A 12,682-nucleotide genomic window follows, 5' to 3' on the forward strand; every position below is an offset into this window, starting at 1 on the left:
CCTGCCACCCTTTCCCTACTTGGAGTAAACTAGTGAACAACAATGCTTAGGCCTCTACTTCCAGCTTATACTTACTATCTACATTTTATGGACACAGTAAATTTTACAATAATTATATTTTGTTAGTTTTTTCACCTGAACTTCTTCTACTCTGAACCTCTCCGATCATTTTCATGATGTCCATCCGGTTTGCTTCTATATGCCATATCTTTCTAACTGTGCTCTTTCACAAAAGCTCCCAACCTACAACCTATATACTTATTATGGACACAGTATGCTTACAGTGGGGAAAAAAAGTATTTAGTCAGCCACCAATTGTGCAAGTTCTCCCACTTAAAAAGATGAGAGAGGCCTGTAATTTTCATCATAGGTACACGTCAACTATGACAGACAAATTGAGATTTTTTTTCTCCAGAAAATCACATTGTAGTTATTTTTAATGAATTTATTTGCAAATTATGGTGGAAAATAAGTATTTGGTCACCTACAAACAAGCAAGATTTCTGGCTCTCACAGACCTGTAACTTCTTCTTTAAGAGGCTCCTCTGTCCTCCACTCGTTACCTGTATTAATGGCAACTGTTTGAACTTGTTATCAGTATAAAAGACACCTGTCCACAACCTCAAACAGTCACACTCCAAACTCCACTATGGCCAAGGCCAAAGAGCTGTCAAAGGACACCAGAAACAAAATTGTAGACCTGCACCAGGCTGGGAAGACTGAATCTGCAATAGGTAAGCAGCTTGGTTTGAAGAAATCAACTGTGGGAGAAATTATTAGGAAATGGAAGACATACAAGACCACTGATAATCTCCCCTCGATCTGGGGCTCCACGCAAGATCTCACCCCGTGGGGTCAAAATGATCACAAGAACGGTGAGCAAAAATCCCAGAACCACACGGGGGGGACCTAGTGAATGACCTGCAGAGAGCTGGGACCAAAGTAACAAAGCCTACCATCAGTAACACACTACGCCGCCAGGGACTCAAATCCTGCAGTGCCAGACGTGTCCCCCTGCTTAAGCCAGTACATGTCCAGGCCCGTCTGAAGTTTGCTAGAGTGCATTTGGATGATCCAGAAGAGGACTGGGAGAATGTCATATGGTCAGATGAAACCAAAATAGAACTTTTTTGGTAAAAACTCAACTTGTCGTGTTTGGAGGACAAAGAATGCTGAGTTGCATCCAAAGAACACCATACCTACTGTGAAGCATGGGGGTGGAAACATCATGCTTTGGGGCTGTTTTTCTGTAAAGGGACCAGGACGACTGATCCGTGTAAAGGAAAGAATGAATGGGGCCATGTATCGTGAGATTTTGAGTGAAAACCTCTTTCCATCAGCAAGGGCATTGAAGATGAAACGTGGCTGGGTCTTTCAGCATGACAATGATCCCAAAGACACCGCCCGGGCAACGAAGGACTGGCTTCGTAAGAAGCATTTCAAGGTCCTGGAGTGGCCTAGCCAGTCTCCAGATCTCAACCCCATAGAAAATCTTTGGAGGGAGTTGAAAGTCGTTGTTGCCCAGCGACATCCCCAAAACATCACTGCTCTAGAGGAGATCTGCATGGAGGAATGGGCCAAAATACCAGCAACAGTGTGTGAAAACCTTGTGAAGACTTACAGAAAACATTTGACCTGTGTCATTGCCAACAAAGGGTATATAACAAAGTATTGAGAAACTTTTGTTATTGACCAAATACTTATTTTCCACCATAATTAGCAAATAAATTCATTAAAAATCCTACAATGTGATTTTCTGGAATTTTTCCCTCATTTTGTCTGTCATAGTTGACGTGTACCTATGAAGAAAATTACAGGCCTCTCTCATATTTTTAAGTGGGAGAACTTGCACAATTGGTGGCTGACTAAATACTTTTTTTCCCCTCTGTACATTATTAGTTATCTTGTTATTATTTGTTGTTAGTTGTTATTAGTCCCATCCTTCAATTCCATTCAACACCTCCCATCTATCTCTTAACACCATCCATATAGGATTTCTATTTGCCATAGACAGTATATTTCAACTGTACTGTGATGTCTTACAAAAGTTGTGAACCTTTCTATTCTCATTGTTTCAGAGAGAGAGAGAGGCATTGCTCCCTTAAAGACAGAAACAGAGACAGGGCGAGCAAAAGGGCCCTCACATGTGCTCCTATGACCAGAACCATCCCCCAGACGTGCTAACTTGCTACCTACCGATTACGTGTGTCTTGCACTGGCACTGTCCTGACTGCTGGTGACAGGTTCCGTCGTCTCCCCGGGTGCCTGCAGCGCTGCAGCCGCACGGCAGACAGCCCTCGGGGCTCCACGGCTGTAGAGAGTAGGATCCAACCTGACACGCATCACACCGCCTGCCAGACACACGCCTCTTACACTTACACTGGCCCCCCACCTAGAGAGAATAGGAGAGGGGGATGGAGGGAGAGGGGGAGGGAGGGAGGGGGAGGGGGACGGAGGAAGGGAGAGGGGGAAGAGAGAGAAAGAGAGAGAGGGAACGAGGAGAATGGGGGGGAGAGAGAGAGAGAGGGGAGGGAGAGATGAAGAGGGGAGGAGAGGAGGAGAGGAGGAGATGGAGAGACATGTTACCAATTAGTCCACCTGTGCAGCAGTGCATTGTGGGAGTGTGTCACGGATGGGCAGCTCGGACTCGCCGAGGCCACTGGGATACTTTTTTTATCTCAATTATTTTGAATGAGGGAGGAGGAGAGAAGGATGAGGAGGGGAGGTTAAAGAGGTCATAGCACCTGAGAGGCTGTGGGGCAGTGTGTGTGTGTGTGTGTGTGTGTGTGTGTGTGTGTGTGTGTGTGTGTGTGTGTGTGTGTGTGTGTGTGTGTGTGTGTGTGTGTGTGTGTGCTGAGGAGTGCTTGCATTGTTTGTTTGTGTGTTTGGTTGGTTGGTTAGGTGTTTGGTTAGTTGGCTGCGTATCTCACCAAAAGAACATGACATACAAACCTAACCAATGGAGCTCAGCATTATCTCTCCATCCTCCCAAAGTATGCACTTGTTCACTTCCCTTCACTGATTTGAAAGTAAAATGTCTGGTATAAGAAATATGGTGGAAACTCCCACGAGCCCATGCCTCCACCAATGCAATGCTTTCAGATTTGTGGGAAGAAGTGAAAGAGTGCATGTTTCAGGAGAAAGGAAATATTAGAGGGAAACCCATGAATCTATTAAAGTTATAGAGGGAGTAATCCTTCATTGGGAGAATTTAAATCAGCTACTACTCTCCCTGGGACTGACCCTCAGATTTATTTTGAATTTGTCATCCACTGTCTCTGTCGACATCACCTGTCTCTCCAAAATGGCCATTGTGATATTCAGCTAAAGAAAGGGATGGAACGTGTGGTTTCTCTCTAGAGGGCTGGGAGCAGTAATGACACTTTTACATACTCACCCTCAGTCTCCCACATCACACAGCTATATAATAATAATAAAGTATGCCATTTAGCAGACGTTTTTATCCAAAGCGACATTCAGTCATGCGTGCATACATTTTTACATATGGGTGGTCCCGGGGATCGAACCCACTACCCTGGCGTTACAAGCGCCGTGCGCTAACAATTGAGCTACAGAGGACCACGATATAACCTGAACCTATATAACCTGATAGATGGCTCTGGGAATACCAACACCTCTTACAACCCCATACATCCATGGAGGGTCTATGGCAGGGCTGTTCAATCCTGGCCCTGGAGGGCCGAAACACTTCTGGTTTTCATCCTCTCCTTCCAATCAGGGACTAATTCAGACCTGGGACACCAGGTGTGTGCAATTAACTACCAGGTAGAAACGAAAACCAGAAACATTTTGGCCCTCCGGGACCGGAATTGAATAGCCTATGGTAAACTAAGGTATGGGAATACTAGAAGAGGAGAGAGGAGTAAGGAAGAGGAGGAAGAGGAGGAAGAGGAAGAGGAGGAGGAGGAAGAGGAAGAAGACGAGAAGAAAGAAAGGGAAGCCTATCTGGTGACACTTTAGACTGCCGATGATTATGCCTACAGGAAGGAACAGGTAGAGTAAAGGAGGGAGGAAACAGGTAGCGTGAAGGAGGGAGGGAACAGGTAGAGTGAAGGAGGGAGGAGGAAGAAAGGGAAAAAGAACAGGTCCTTACCGGGCCACACTCCAGACTACCGTTGATGGAGCCAGGTGTGTGACAGTCACAAGGTCGACACACATCATCTGACCTGGGGTCAGCAACCACTTCCCTGTAGAACTGACTAACACAGGACTCACAGCTACGACCTGGAAGGAAAGAGAGAGGAGGGGGCGGGGGAATGGAGATAAAGAGAGATAGAGAGAGGGAGGGGGGACAGAGGAAGGAGGGAGAGAGAGTGAGAGAGAATAGGTGGAGAGGACAGAGAGGGGGGGGGGGGGGGGAGAGAGGAGTAAGATTGAGAGTTGAGAGGTGGAGGATGAAAGGGTGAGAAATAAAGGAGGGGGTGGAGGGTAAGGGGTAGAGGTGTGAGGTGAGGGATAGGGTGTGTGTGAGGTGGTAGAGGTCAAAGATGAGTGAGGGGTGGAGGGTGAAGGGAGAGAGGGGTTGAATGGTGTGACAATTGAAGATGGGAGATCATTGTTAACTCATTATAATTCAATCAAACACTATACAGTGAGGGAAAAAGGTATTTGATCCCCTGCTGATTTTGTATGTTTGCCCACCGACAAAGACATGATCAGTCTATAATTTTAATAGTATGTTTAATTGAACAGTGAGAGACAGAATAACAAGAAAAAAATCCAGAAAAACACATGTCAAAAATGTTATAAATTGATTTGCATTTTAATGAGGGAAATAAGTATTTGACCCCCTCTCAATCAGAAAGATTTCTGGCTCCCAGGTGTCTTTTATACAGGTAACGAGCTGAGATTAGGAGCACACTCTTAAAGGGAGTGCTCCTAATCTCATCTTGTTACCTGTATAAAAGACACCTGTCCACAGAAGCAATCAATCAATCCGATTCCAAACTCTCCACCATGGCCAAGACCAAAGAGCTCTCCAAGGATGTCAGGGACAAGATTGTAGACCTACACAAGGCTGGAATGGGCTACAAGACCATCGCCAAGCAGCTTGGTGAGAAGGTGACAACAGTTGGTGTGATTATTCGCAAATGGAAGAAACACAAAAGAACTGTCAATCTCCCTCTGCCTGGGGCTCCATGCAAGATCTCACCTCGTGGAGTTGCAATGAGAACAGTGAGGAATCAGCCCAGAACTACACAGGAGGATCTTGTCAATTATCTCAAGGCAGCTGGGACCATAGTCACCATGAAAACAATTGGTAACACACTACGCCGTGAAGGACTGAAATCCTGCAGTGCCTGCAAGGTCCCCCTGCTCAAGAAAGTACATATACAGGGCCGTCTGAAGTTTGTCAATGAACATCTGACTGATTCAGAGGAGAACTGGGTGAAAGTGTTGTGGTCAGATGAGACCAAAATCGAGCTCTTTGGCATCAACTCAACTCGCCGTGTTTGGAGGAGGAGTAATGCTGCCTATGACCCCAAGAACACCATCCCCACCGTCAAACATGGAGGTGGAAACATTATGCTTTGGGGGTGTTTTTCTGCTAAGGGGACAGGACAACTTCACCGCATCAAAGGGACGATGGACGGGGCCATGTACCGTCAAATCTTGGATGAGAACCTCCTTCCCTCAGCCAGGGCATTGAAAATGGGTCGTGGATGGGTATTCCAGCATGAAAATGACCCAAAACACACGGCCAAGGCAACAAAGGAGTGGCTCAAGAAGAAGCACATTAAAGTCCTGGAGTGGCCTAGCCAGTCTCCAGACCTTAATCCCATAGAAAATCTGTGGAGGGAGCTGAAGGTTCGAGTTGCCAAACGTCAGCCTCGAAACCTTAATGACTTGGAGATCTGCAAAGAGGAGTGGAACAAAATCCTTCCTGAGATGTGTGCAAACCTGGTGGCCAACTACAAGAAACGTCTGACCTCTATGATTGCCAACAAGGGTTTTGCCACCAAGTACTAAGTCATGTTTTGCAGAGGGGTCAAATACTTATTTCCCTCATTAAAATGCAAATCAATTTATAACATTTTTGACATGCGTTTTTCTGGATTTTTTTGTTGTTATTCTGTCTCTCACTGTTCAAATAAACCTACCATTAAAATTATAGACTGATCATGTCTTTGTCAGTGGGCAAACTTACAAAATCAGCAGGGGATCAAATACTTTTTTACCTCACTGTATAAAACTCAGAATGTAGATTAAAACACTGATGAGTCTCTAGAGATGTCCACTGTGTGTGCGCACACGCGTGTGTATTTGTGTGTGTGTGTATGTGTGTGTGTATAATACACTGAAAAAAACTATAAACGCAACATGTAAAGTGTTGGTCCATTGTTTTATGAGCTGAAATAAAAGACCCCAGAAATTTTCCATACACACAAAAGGCATATTTTTTCTCAAATCCTGTTTATAAATTTGTTTACATCCTTGTTAGTGAGCATTTCTCCTTTGCCAAGATAATCCATCCACCTGACAGGTGTGGCATATCAAGAAGCTAATTAAACAGCATGACATTACACATGTGCACCTTGTGCTGGTGAAAATAAAAGGCCACTCTAAAATGTGCAGTTTTGTCACACAACACAATGCCACAGATGCCTCAAGTTTTGAGGGAGCGTGCAATTGGCATGCTGACTGCAGGAATGTCCACCAGAGCTGTTGCCAGAGAATGTACAGTGCCTTGCAAAAGTATTCATCCCCCATGCCGTTTTTCCTATTTTGTTGCATTACAACCTGTAATTTAAATGGATTTTATTTGGATTTCATGTAATGTACATACACAAAATAGTCCAAATTGGTGAAGTGGAATGAAAAAAATAAGTTGTTTCAAAAAACTATAAAAAATCAATAACGGCAAAGTGGTGCGTGCATATGTATTCACCCCCTTTGCTATGAAGCCCCTAAATAAGATCTGGTGCAACCAATTACCTTCAGAAGTCACAGAATTAGTTAAATAAAGTCCACCTGTGTGCAATCTAAGTGTCACATGATCGGTCACATGATCTCAGTATATATACACCTGTTCTGAAAGGCCCCAGAGTCTGCAACACCACTAAGCAAGGGGAACTACCAAGCAAGCGGCTCTCCAAACAGGTCAGGGACAAAGTTGTGGAAGAGTACAGATCAGGGTTGGGTTATAAAAAAATATCAGAAACTTTAAACATCCCACGGAGCACCATTAAATCCATTATTAAAAAATGGAAAAAAAATGGCACCACAACAAACCTGCCAAGAGAGGGCCGCCCACCAAAACTCACGTACCAGGCAAGGAGGGCATTAATCAGAGAGGCAACAAAGAGACCAAAGATAACACTGAAGGAGCTGCAAAGCTCCACAGCGGAGATTGGAGTATATGTCCATAGGACCACTTTAAGCCGTACACTCCACAGAGCTGGGCTTTACGGAAGAGTGGTAAAAAAAAAAGCCATTACTTAAAGAAAAGAATAAGCAAACACATTTGGTGTTTGCCAAAAGGCATGTGGGAGACTCCCCAAACATACGGAAGAAGGTACTCTGGTCAGATGAGACTAAAATTGAGCTTTTTGGCCATCAAGGAAAACGCTATGTCTGGCGTAAACCCAACACCTCTCATCACCCCGAGAACACCATCCCCACAGTGAATCATGGTGGTGGCAGCATGCTGTGGGGATGTTTTTCATCGACAGGGACTGGGAAACTGGTCAAAATTGAAGGAATGATGGATGGAGCTAAATACAGGGAAATTCTTGAGGGAAACCTGTTTCAGTCTTCCAGAGATTTTAGACTGGGACGAAGGTTCACCTTCCAGCAGGACAATGACCCTAAGCATTCTGCTAAAGCAACACTTGAGTGGTTTAAGGGGAAACATTTAAATGTCTTGGAATGGCCTTGTCAAAGCACAGACCTCAATGCGATTGAGAATCTGTGGTATGACTTAAAGATTGCTGTACACCAGCGGAACCCATCCAACTTGAAGGAGCTGGAGCAATTTTGCCTTGAAGAATGGGCAAAAATCCCAGTGGCTAGATGTGCCAAGCTTATAGAGTCATACACCAAGAGACCTGCAGCTGTAATTGCTGCAATAGGTGGCTCTACAAAGTATCCAACCTGCCTCACAACCGCAGAGCACGTGTATGGCGTCGTGTGGGCGAGCGGTTTGCTGATGTCAACGTTGTGAACAGAGTGCCCCATGGTGGCAGTTGGGTTATGGTATGGGCAGGCAGGCATAAGCTACGGACAACGAACGCAATTCCATTTTATCTATGGCAATTTGAATGCACAGCGATACCGTGACGAGATCCTGAGGCCCATTTCATGCCATTCATCTGCCGCCATCACCTCATGTTTCAGCATGATAATGCACGGCCCCATGTAGCAAGGATCTGTACACAATTCCTGGAAGCTGAAAATGTCCCCGTTCTTCCATGGCCTGCATACTCACCAGACATGTCACCCATTGAGCATGTTTGTGATGCTCTGGATCGACGTGTATGACAGTGTGTTCCAGTTCCCGCCAATATCCAGCACATTCGCACAGCCATTGAAGAGGAGTGGGACAACATTCCACAGGCCACAATCAACAGCCTGATCAAGATGTGTCACGCTGCATGAGGCAAATGGTGGTCACACCAGATACTGACTGTTTTTTTTATCCACGCCCCTACTTTTTTTTTAAGGTATCTGTCACCAACAGATGCATATCTGTATTTCCAGTCATGTGAAATCCATAGATTAGGGCCTAATGATTTTATTTCAATTGACTGATTTCCTTATATGAACTGGAACTCAGTAAAATCTTTGAAATTGTTGCGTTTATATTTTTGTTCAGTATAGTTACATACCTGTAGTATTGTGCATACAGTCGTCACACACCCCTCCCCCTCCTCTGTAGTGTTCAGTGGGGTGGGCGTCGGCTGTGATGTCATAGTGACAGGAGAGGGCGTGGCCATGGCAGTCACATGGTCGACAGCTGTAGGCCTGGACCTGGTCACCTGACCTGAAGGGTTTATCATTGTAGAGTGGGGCACAGCGCTGGCACTGTAACATACACACACACATAAATAATTAACAGAAAAAAATTATCAAATGTATGTTTTATGTACAGTAACTGTAAATATAAAACGTTATTTTATATTCTATTAAAACCAAATGGTCGTCTCAGAGGACCATTGTTAAACAAGTGAGAAAAACAGAGCTGAACAACACTGGTAGAATAGAGCACAAACAACATGTTTCCCTTATGCACCTTTTATTAAAGAGAGAAACAGTCTGTCGTTCATTGTGTTGCCATTGTGCTGTGAATATATAAAAGTCCACCCCTCACTCTCCCGTATTCACAGTGAATGTACAGACACACCACAGGGAAATCAGGTAGGGAAATTAAAAGTGACTTTCAACAACAGCGCTGTTAAAATAGGCCACTTTTATGTCAAAACATGTCGAGGTGTGAGGCGGAGAGGAAAAAAGACAAGGAATGAAAAATGTATTTTTGTGTTGGCGCTGATGCGCCGATGGTCTTTGATTCTGTTCAGCAGTCAGTACATATTATGGTGGACAAGAGGAGCATCAAATGGAATGATTAAAACTGTATTAAAAAAACATGGGCTCCCTGGTGACACGTGCACACACTCACACACTCACAAACCTGTGCTGCTACGCCACTGTCTGACACACTGAGAGATGGCGGGAGGAGAGAGGGAGGGAGGGATGAGGAGCGAGGAGATGGAGTGGGTAGAAGGAGGGATAGCTTATAGAGAGGGAGTGGCAGGACAGAACGAAGAGAGAGAAAAGGGGGAGCGGGATATAGAAAGGGGGAAGAAGAAAATAAAGACAGAAAGAGAGAGAGATGGAGGGGGAGAGTGAGATAGAAAGGGGAAAAAGAGAGAGCTGGAGGGGTGAAAGAGACACATTGAGGCAGATTGGGGCCGAAAATCCTGCTGAGCAGAGGGCCTCAAGTCTGCAGGGAATCACTCCCCCAGAGAGAGAGCGAGAGAGCGAGAGAGCGAGAGAGCGAGAGAGAGAGAGAGATTCAAAGATAGAAAGAGAGAGAGAGATGGTAGGAGATGGTGTAACAGCAGAGAGAGAGAGTGATTGAGAGAGAGTGAGCCCCACCCTCTTTAACATATACAGTTGAGGTTTTTTTTTTAGGAGTAGGTTTGGGTATGTTTGAAAGATTAAGTGTGAACCTGTCATGACCAACAATCAATCTTCAGGTCAAGCTCGGGAGAGCTGGGGTTGAACAGAGTTTAAACTAAACATGAGTGTTTTTGCAAGATAAGGGATTGATTGATTGTATTACTATTGATTCTAAACTGAATAAAAGTTAAATTTAGCCGCCATCATAGACAAAGGGAGTGGGCGGAGCGATAGAGAGCGGGAAACTGAAGATAATGGTAGGAGATCCCAAGAGGGAGGGGTTTTGAGCAAGGAGGGATGTGAATGGGACTATATAGATGGGGAGCAGAGAGAGAGAAGGGAGGCTACTCTGCAGACCAGCCCAGCTTTGTTGAATTGTAATAAAGTCAATCTTGATTCTACAAAAACTCTGGAAGAACTTTGATTTTTAATAAAGTATAGTGATTATTTTCCACGAAAGGACTGGAAAGAGATTGTTGAGTGCTTCGGCATCTGAGAAAGTTTGGACGAATCACACACAAAAATTCAGTGGCCACTGTTAATACAGGTAAGCTACGTTCGTACTTTTAGCATAGAAACGGGTGTGATTCGATCAAGCTGAATCTGAGAGTAAGGTGCGGAAGGGGTCTCTCCAGTATTAAGGACTACATTTAGCAAAAGTACAGAGTTTTTGTTGGAATGAGAAATAAGCATGCATGCAATGTTATTGTATATAAGTGTAAATAAGTTAAATCCTACGGATACCGCTTTGGAGAGCTAAGATTAGCACTCCAGAGGGCTGAACGGGTAGTTGGCTAGCTCTACGGTTACCGCTCTAACGTGTTTATCATTGTTAGAGGCTGCTCGGGGGTAGGTGGTACATACATGACTAAAACGGCCTATGGGTGTTTATCATTGTTAGAGGCTGCTCGGGGGTAGGTGACGCATCAGCCTGTGGTGTGGTGATGCACTAATTAGACAGGGCCAAATCAGGGAAAAAAAGTAGGTCATCCTGAGTAGGTGACACCATAAATTGGAAGTAGTGCTGGTCATCCAGAATAGGTGAACGGTTGTGAAAATAGCCACTAGGGCTTCAAAGTATAGAGAAATAATTAAATAGAGTAGGTCTGCTCATCTCGTGTGGGGGAATGGTTTGCTTGAGCGGCTGTGAGTCATTCAATGGTGATTAAGTTGTATGTTTCATCTGTCTCATTCAGGTTGCTCATTTGGTCAGCTTGATCAATTAGTTTGGTCTGATTGTTTTGTCTGACTCGTTCGGACTCAATTCGTGCATTCAATCTGTCGAATTCACTCAGTTGTTCAATTCGTCTGATACATTTGTTCGTCCTGCTGGTCATTCTGTCTGATTCATTTAAGCACGAATGGCTGCTTATCTGTGTGAGAAAATAATCCTTCAAATAATAGCCTTTTCTGTGTGGAGGGAGTGTCAGGAGAGGGACTATATTTTTAGGTCGCTTAAAGCTTCTAAGGTTGGTGGAGAAAGGGCATGCCCAATCTTGAATTAGGAAGAGGATAATTAATAGTATGTGGATATTCATTTACTAACGGAGTCTTTGCCAGGAGGGGTATGAGAAATCCTGTTGGAGGAACAGGTCACGTGTACGGGTGTGATCGTATGACGTATACACAGTGTATTTCGGACAATCTTTTAGGGTGTCATTATATTTGGGAAATTTAGGAGTAATGTAGGATTATGGTAAAATTGAACATAGTGAATGTCAAAGGTGATAGGGTTAACATTCCAAATTGGGGCACTTTTATAGAAGAAAATATTCCTGTAGGTTATACGAATATTGATTGTGTGTTGGGAAATAGCATTGTGTGAATGTGATATGAGAGTCATGTGAATATGGGAATGAGTTAATCTGAAGTTTGGAGAATAAACTGTTGATATAATGATATCTTTGTCACGCCCTGGCTCGGGGGACTCTTAAATGTTGAGCCAGGGTGTGGAGTTTCTGTTTCATTTTCTATGTTTTCGTTCTAGATCGTTTAGATCTATGTTGGCCAGGGTGGTTCCCAATCAGAGGCAGCTGTAGCTCGTTGTCTCTGATTGGGGACCAATACTTAGGCAGCCTGTTTTCACTAGTTTATGGTGGGATCTTGTTCCGTAAGGTTTTGTGTTGTAACCTAGGACTTCACGTATCGTTTGTTTATTGTTTTGATCGTGTGTGTACTAAATAAAGAATGTACGCTTATCACGCTGCGCCTTGATCCGCTTCATCTGTCGACGATCGTGACAGAAGATCCCACCTTAAAAGGAGGACCAAGCAGCGTGCCCAGGAGGAGAAGTTGCGATGTCCCAGGTGGGCGAATGGTGATCATGGGAGGTCATATTCGCGGGCAGAGGGCCATGGGCAAAAGTAAATGCCCAGGCAGGAGAGGAGAAACGGCGCCAACCGTGCCGATGACGGACACGCGAGAGGCAACCCCAAGTAATTTTTTTTGGGGGGCACACGGCGTTGACGACGGGGCTGCTGGAGGCAGCTACAGGACGAATCGGCGGACTAGGAGAGGAGGCCACCAGGTTTGGGGGGCT

The 12,682-nt window shown here is 44.7% G+C and overlaps 1 protein-coding gene across 1 annotated transcript in view; it reads right to left on the bottom strand.

The window, feature by feature from the left end:
• LOC121539731 (usherin-like) overlaps positions 1-12,682 on the bottom strand; it is a 158,367-nt gene that overhangs the window by 47,635 nt on the left and 98,050 nt on the right. The window contains exons 12-14 of the mRNA XM_045207408.1: positions 8,850-9,045; positions 4,115-4,245; positions 2,197-2,392 (exon numbers count right to left, since the gene is read on the bottom strand). Coding sequence (XP_045063343.1) covers positions 2,197-2,392; positions 4,115-4,245; positions 8,850-9,045 — 523 coding nt within the window. The remainder of the gene's footprint in view (positions 1-2,196; positions 2,393-4,114; positions 4,246-8,849; positions 9,046-12,682) is intronic.

This window comes from Coregonus clupeaformis, chromosome 25, assembly GCF_020615455.1.
Source record: "Coregonus clupeaformis isolate EN_2021a chromosome 25, ASM2061545v1, whole genome shotgun sequence".
Lineage (NCBI taxonomy): Eukaryota > Metazoa > Chordata > Actinopteri > Salmoniformes > Salmonidae > Coregonus > Coregonus clupeaformis.